Source organism: Phaseolus vulgaris, chromosome 2, assembly GCF_000499845.2.
Source record: "Phaseolus vulgaris cultivar G19833 chromosome 2, P. vulgaris v2.0, whole genome shotgun sequence".
In the NCBI taxonomy this organism is placed as follows: Eukaryota; Viridiplantae; Streptophyta; class Magnoliopsida; order Fabales; family Fabaceae; genus Phaseolus; species Phaseolus vulgaris.
Window position 1 is genome coordinate 12,385,554 of NC_023758.2, and position 8,164 is coordinate 12,393,717.

The window sequence follows — 8,164 nt, forward strand, 5'->3', positions numbered from 1 at the left end:
TATTACGAAGTTGCAACTGTGATGTAGTAGTTAAAAATCAAACTTCTATGTTTGAAGCATGACAGATAGCTAAGCACATGGCAAGGATTAATCTTATAAAGATGATAGTTTGGTGGTTGTGCACATTTGGAAGTTTCTTTTTTGGGAGTTTGTCAAATTCCATTTTCTCACCAAACTCTTCCTTTATGATTTACATGTTCAGAAATCAGGAGATACTTTTGTTTTTGTTATTTATTTTATCACTTCAAGGAATAATCTGTGTCATGATTTGAAATTTCAAGTGGCATCTTAAATTTGTGAGCCTTCTCTGCTCCACCATTGCACACTTCATTATTTTAATGCGTATGATTATCCCAATCGAGTACCAATAATTTTCGTAGACTATGTCATTCAGAAAGCAACAGTTGTACGAAAGGAACATAAATCTACACTGTACAGAGGTCTTCTTAGGTTTTCAATAAGGAAAACTAAGATCAATATAGGTGCTTCTTTTTTAAGATATCCACCACAACGGATATTTTTAAGAGGAAAAAAGTTACTGTAGTGCAACCAAGAAATTCTTCACCGTTTACCTATTTTACAAGGAATTCAAACTCTTGAAAATTATTGGTACCTCACTCTTTCTACCAACCTAACTAATGTATCCATCTAAGAAAAACAATTAATGTATCATACTTAACTATTCCTTTTACATTTCATACAAAAAAGCAAGGGGAATTATAAATATAATTTTGGGTTGTGATTTTCTCCTATCCTTGTGAAAAAGTGTTAAATCAATTGATTGATTATTGCATAAATATTGAATAATTGAGAGTATTATTTTTAAAAGAATTTATAGTCTTCTAAAAAGAACAGGAAAACTTCCCAAAATTTCTAGATAAAAGGATTAAAAGAAATAGTGTCTAAGAGCAGATGAAGTTTGGATAGGGTCAAAGTACACGCCCAAGGAATCTTGGTTTGTGTTCCCTTGTTAACGACAAGATAGGTAAAAAAATAAATAAGTAAAGAGAAAAGCACTTACCAGAAGTTCCTAAAACTAATCAATTGGCTATGGTTATATTGGAAAGAGTAATGTACAAATAGTTACAATGAATCCAAAACCTGAAGGCATTTTTGGGTTCTAGAAATTCTCTTGATTTTTATCAACCAAAGTTCACAAAATGGTATGGCCCAAATTACATTAGATCTTGATCTCCTTCATCCTTTAGCATTCCTGCAATGTATGACACGTGTAGATGGGAATGCACACAGATGTAATGCAATTCATCCACACAAGTTTGAAGTGAGAGACACTCCTTGAACACTGAAAAGCCTGATTTATCACAGTAATGTGATCATGTAGAGGTATAGATGATAAACATGAAACGGTTTCACTTCAATGCTTTCTTTCCTTCTGCTGTCTACAGTGTACCATGATTGAGAAGTGGATGAACTATTATCATTTCCATGGGAATAGAGTACTAGTGACATTGACTATGTTTGGACAAATGAAGTGGGGCTAGGAATATCTTCCTCTACACTATCAAAGGCAGCTCTGCCGGTTAACATCTTTATAGAAATTTCACTAACTTCAACAAACCATTCATCCTCAGGCAAGACACTGCCATTCAAAGGTTATTGATTAGTAAAAAACAGTATATAACAAAAGTGGTTGATTCCATCATAAATGTACTTAAATGATGCTACTCCAGACATATTTTCCTTTTATCTCCCTAGTTTTTTTTTTTCCATCAAAGACCCATTTTTCTTTCTCTTTCCCTCAAATTTGAGAGATATGGAATGAAACAGTTTTATTTTACCTATTGCACCTTGAAAATATTCAAATAAGAGAATGGTAACTTCCTGGCATTATACTCTACTTTATTCTATTTCATTATAGTTAGCATTAAATATAGTATTAAGTTAAGAGAAATGGTAACAGATGTTCTTAAGATGAGTTAGGGGGAGTAAAATATTTATTGTCTATTTGGACGAACTTCCTATAAAGACTTTCTAGGAAAAACTGAATTCTCCATGAGTTAAAAATAGTATATGTATAAACTAATTTGTATAACTTTTCATATAATTTCTCTAAATTTTTATTTTTAATTTGTACCTAAAGTTAATTTTAGTTTATAGAGAAATCAATTTAATTTTTGTTATACTTTTTTGTTTTTGGAAGTTTTTTCTTAGAAACTCATTCAAATAGGTCAAGAGAGATATATTAATGTGCTCCAGGGTAATTTTTTAATGCACTTCCATGTTATTTTTCAATAAAAACTTTCTTTTACTTCTTCAATCCATGTCCTAATGACACTGGTTAACGTGATCCTTATGCTAAATAGCCAAATAGATGTACCTGTTGGGATCTAGACCTGTAGCAGCAAGAGCATTAATAGCCCTTTCAATAATGTTTTTAATAGCTTGATGCAGATGACGAGATAAGTAACGGCCTTGGGATGAAAATATCATCACAAATTGCATATCCAAATAAAGCTGCATGAATGATCAAACGATTAGTCTGATATTAATTTTGGTCAGTGATTCTAATTCTTGTACACTAAATAAATATCTTCAACACATTCTTCACAAAATACCTTCTAATAACAGGTCTCAAAACCAACTTCTTAAGATTTTGCAGTAGACAATGTTTTCACAGGCTTTTAGAATTAACTTATCAATTAATTTTCGATGTTGTAGCAGCACCAACAAAGTTTTAATTTACAGTAAGTTGAAGCCACTCTCAACAAATGACTACAAACTCATGTTTCAGTGAGTACCTGTTGAAGGCCTATGGGACCCAAAGGTGTTGATCCTGTCTCAACCTCTTCCCAGAAGGCTTGGTCATCAGAAAGCCACAGGACCACTGTTTCTGCAAGTCTCATCAATAAAACAGTGGCAAATCTTTCCCTTCCTACAAACACGTCTGCTGCAATGCTTGCCACTTCGGTAAGCTTAGCAAAAATCTCCTGAGCAATAATGTACGAAATGACAAACCTTGTAAACAAACAAAGATACTGCTACTGTGTTTCTATCATGCATGTATCTGAATACTAAAGAGAAAAGTATACTATGATGACTTAAAGGCTTAACAACATAGCATCGAAGGAAGCATCGTTTGTGTTACACATTGTTGAAATCTTGCATGTGGAAGAGGGTATATAACTTAACTGAAAATCTGAATCAGACTGAATCAAAAAAGATATATCAAATGATAAAGTCTAAGTTTGATATCAGACTATGCCTATCAGACAGCCAATGCTGTGCATATCACTCACAACTCTGGACGTAACTTTCACATGGTAAGAAAAGGAGAACAAACCAAAAGTAAAACAGAAATCAACAACCTTACACTAAGGGATAGCAAAACTGACTTTATATACTTCACTATTGCAACAATTACAAAGTGATAGAGCTTATGTAAGCAAAGTTATACGGATTGGGCATTGGAAAAAAGTAATCTGAACTAAGCATAAAGAAAGCAATCATTACCCAGCAACTGAAAACTTTTACTGAACAAGAACCCTTTACCCAAAACTATAAGCAATCCCGAAGTCTAATCACACCGTTAATGCTAAAGATAAACAGTCTTAATATTCCAACACACATATTACCTGAAAAATTGGAGAAGGAAACCATTCAGGCTGCTCTACGTTACCATCCATTCCCAAATATATTAATGCGTTTAGACGAGCTTCTCCTTCTTCTGTGAAGATAAGTTCAAGAGCATGTTGCCGGCAAAAGCTGTCACGCAGGTGATCAACTTCACGTTGGAGCCTTTTCTTTAGTTCACGCTGTTTTTCTGATCCTTTTCTCTGAGACTCATCACCTTTGGTGCTATGTGAAAGCTTGAAAACAGCACGTGGAAGCAGCTCATCTGCCAGTAATATTGCATTCGCCAACAATGCTATCTGCTGTGCTTCAGTCTCAGCAAGCTTAACAATTCTGTGCCCTTCTAGGTTCTCAGTTACCACTGATCCTGGCAATGCATTTATTAGCAAGTTGACATAGAAGTTGAACTCTTGTATAAGGCCTTCAACTGCAAGAACATCCAATTGCAGTATTTCAAGAGGCCCTACATCTTCAAATAGTTCCTATTCAGATAACAGAAAACCTTATTAAGCATCTTGAGCAATGAGGCATAAAGGGAAGGAGTTAAACAAAGAAGCCTCGTGATGATCTTTTCCAATATTATACTCTCTCAGTCAATTTCCTAGTAACATATCGATACTTTCGAAATACGATACTGAGCAATGGTTTTCTGAGAAAAAAAATTCAAAATGGAAACAATTGTGAAATCTTGTTAAAAGACGTTACAATTACAAGAACGAAAATAGATTAGAACCAAAAAAAGGGAGTAATTACCAGAACCATTGAGTTGAATTTGTGAGCACTGCTTGAAAGCTTTGGTTGGAGCAAACCTAAGTTACTGTGAGAAGATGGAGGTTGGCCAGAAGACCTGCTGCTGGTTGGTGCATAAGCAAGTACCCAATCCTCTGCAGAAGCCAGTGCAGAACTACTTTGTTCAATTCTTTTCAAATCTGTTTTCAGTGCTTGCTCAACAAACGGCCTAAAATATTTTATTAGGACAGGGGAAAGGGCTAGCCCAGTAGCCTCTAGCAGATAGCAGTGACTCATGCAAACATGAACACATTCAGATGCTACTCTCAAACCTCCTGCGGCAGCTGTAGAAGCAAGAATACATTTCTTAAGCAGAGCAGCAAATTTCTCAGCCTCTCCAACTGCCCAAGTTACTAGCTCAGAGGTATATGCGGGTTCTTCTTCAGCAAACACTGACAAAGAATCTGATGCTGCTTGTGAAATGGTGGAAAAAACAAGCTGTGAAATGGTAGTAGTAAATGACCCAACCCCATAATTGCTGGATTGAAGACTTTTCATGCTACGTAGTAATGTTCCTTGTCGAGAACTTAGTAGTAACGTATGAGCACGAGGACCATCCCCAAGTTTTTTCAATGACAACGCTGTTGATCGAATCTCTACACTGCGAGTTGATGGCTGGCAGATAGTTTCTGCTAGTTGATCTGCTAGTTTTTGTCTCTGTTCAGCAATAGCATCTTGCAATGCTTCAAATAAAGTTGGACTTAAAAAAGTTCTCCCTTCACTAATTTCTTTTACCATATTTTCTCCTTCGTCCAAAGCAGCCATAGATTCATCCACTCTTTTCTCCGCTAATAGGACCTCAAGGGTTTCTAAATATCCTATTAGCCATTTTTCTGTCTTGGATATTTCTGTTTTTTCATCTAGTATGTCATCCAATTCTAAATCTTCATTGCCACTAATCATGGGAGTAAGCTCGCACCCATCGGCTAAACCATGAACCAAAGCAGCCTGGGTGGATAGAAGATTTCTCATGGAAAGCAACTCTCCCTCAAGATCAGATATCTCTTTGGACGTACTGCATAAAATATTGCAGACAGAGTCATCAACACAATAATAATCATTTCTTACAGATAGTGGATATCCTAATTTTCAGGCAACCGTATAGTTGTCAGTTTTGTTAAAATCACAAACCATCTTGGCCCCTTGATAAAAAAAATTTGAGTATCTTAAATGATCCTTGAATCAAGTGTTAGATAATGCTACTAAGCAGTCTAAAGTTTAATCATTGGTATCCACAGTATAAGGTAGTTACAAAGGAAGCATGTTAATGGTTAAAATATGAAAAATAATATTTTGAGCACTAAAACAACCATGACAACTATGTTATAGTAATATAAGAATGGATTGTATCCTCACCTAAAAGCTTAAGTTGCTAAGCTTATACCAAAAGAAAAACACAGCAGAAATATTACAAATTTTATCTCTCAAAACTAACCAAAGAATGAAAGCCAAACTTCCCATATTTTGTCCTCACAGAATCATGCTACAATTTTATACTCACCAATCCAACAGAATCCGTTTTCCTTTTCCTCTTTTTTTCACTCATAACTTCCACATCTAATTTTCTAGTGACAGAACAAAAAAAAAGTATTTTATAAGAGAATTGAAAGTCAAATGAGCTTCTTACTTCCTCTTATCTACTTTCTCTTCTCACAGTACAAGATAATTACTGAAAAGTAATTTTAGAACGTGTCCTTTCCGCGTTAAAAAAATAGCCTGAAAACATGTAGTTTGCTTTTGGTAGCTGATTCCTGGCATTAGACATTTTTTTTTTTCATGCACTACACCAGGGGAAGAGTTAAGAAGAACACCTAAGAAATCTATCTCTGTACGAAAACTTAAATGGGGACGAAACTTTTGGTACAAATACTTGTTGCAAAATTTCATACAACCACTTTGACATGTTAATAAACTACGTAATCTGTAAACAAAGGAACTTCTGCAAGGAAGGCACTGCAACAGGTCATATCATAATGAAATATTCATGAATTATAATGCTTAAATCCCTTCACAAAGTTCAGATATGATGCATAAGAATTCGAAAATATAGCATAAAATATTCCTCAACAAAGATATGTAACTAATTAACAGTTTTGGGGTGTGTAATCACCGTATGAAAGCTGAGTAGTTAGCAAGAACACTTTTACGCATTTCTTCTGCTGAAGCCTTCTTCAGGTCAATAAGATAGGCGCACAAGTGTTTTATCTCCTGCAAAAGGAAGAAAAGTTTCCTCTATTAAATGAATAAAAAAGCAGTGTAATTTTATTTTTCCACCATCCCCACTTCATTAACCAAGAACCATTTTCGTTCCTGGCATACATGCCAGACAAAATATAATTATAATCACACTTTTAAAAGCATAGAAACCTTGTTAATTCAAATTGAGGATCACTGAACCAACCTGTTCTTTACCTTTTACTAGGAATAAGATTAATGTTTTACCTTTTACTATGAAAAGAATGAATGTCTAGCACTTTTACATCATAAAATTGTAAGGGCAAGAGTCTAAAAAAGTAGCTAGAACTTGCAAGTTGCAACAAATGGAGTCCTAATTAATGGGAAAAAGGGTATTACCTCTCAGATTGCATAAAAATCTAACATGGTACACACTAGAAACCTCCATCTTTTATTGTCTTAAATAAGAATACTACTTGTAAGCAAAAACACTTTTCAAGCTACTAAAAACTCAGCTTTTTATACAGTTTCTAACATATTCTTTTTAGCCCACTATATACTACAAATGAAAATTATTAGAAACTACAAAATTACAAGACAAAAGTTAAAGGAGTAAGACCTACAAAATGGTAGAGTTTCAAACAAATTTCAATCTATAATAAAGGTGTATTTAAAAGAGTGGTTCCCTACATATATTAATATATATACATATATAAATATATACACACAGACATAGGCATACTTTTGACATGCACGAGGGGAACAGGTGTATATTATGTGTTTCATAGACTTACCCAAGGTATCATTTTTGGTTCATTGCAGGCATGATCACTCACCAACAAATAGACCCATTATCGAATTTGACAATGAAAGTGATCCAAGATGAAATTTATGCGAGAGGGAGAGAGAAAACCTTTTCGTTCATGCTGCGGGATTTGGAGGCAACATAGTTATTGGGATCAAAGGAGGAGCTTTTGAAAACCTTGAGCTTATCACTGAGTGTGAGATTTCCCTCAAGCTCTGAAGCGTCTCCAATGCTGGATGACAAAGATCCTCTCGGAGTGATGAATGGTGACTGATCCATTGTGTTTATCTACGTTGCATGCAATCAATTCCGAAGCAGAAGGTTGAATCGAATTGACAATGGAGGATTAAGAAATCAAAGTGCAGAAAATGTAATCAGATTGATACATGTGATGTAACGAACGATGCATGCGAGAGAAGAGAGCCTCCGCAAACATGCACTGCATCCATTCCAACATAAAATATGAGAATAAAATAAAATAAGATTAAACTTTTTTGGAACAACTTATAATCATTATTTAAAACACGTACAAATTCATGTCAATGGCATGGGGACGATTGCTTTCACAAACCTTTTAATATATGTAACTACATATTATTTCTATAATTTAAAATAAAAGTAAAAGAAAGCATAAATTTATAAGTCAAATATTGCATGGATTCTATAAAGTGAAGCACTATCGCATATGGATCACGGTTAGATTAATTTAAGTCACATGTTATATAAAAACAATTCTTTCCTTAATCCCCTCCCTCACTAAATACTATTTTCCTCTAATTAATTATTTCTTTTTCCACTTTTTTT

The 8,164-nt window shown here is 34.4% G+C and overlaps 1 protein-coding gene across 1 annotated transcript; it reads right to left on the reverse strand.

Moving 5' to 3' along the window:
* Window positions 1-1,029: 1,029 nt before the first annotated feature.
* On the reverse strand, window positions 1,030-6,701 carry LOC137809619 (exocyst complex component EXO84A-like). The gene is made up of 6 exons (XM_068610726.1): window positions 6,491-6,701; window positions 4,345-5,395; window positions 3,594-4,073; window positions 2,760-2,948; window positions 2,339-2,475; window positions 1,030-1,600 (listed from the first exon to the last, which is right to left on the reverse strand). The coding sequence occupies exons 1-6, from the start codon at window positions 6,529-6,531 to the stop codon at window positions 1,474-1,476; spliced, it is 2,025 nt and encodes a 674-aa protein (XP_068466827.1). The 5' UTR covers window positions 6,532-6,701; the 3' UTR covers window positions 1,030-1,473.
* Window positions 6,702-8,164: the final 1,463 nt, after the last annotated feature.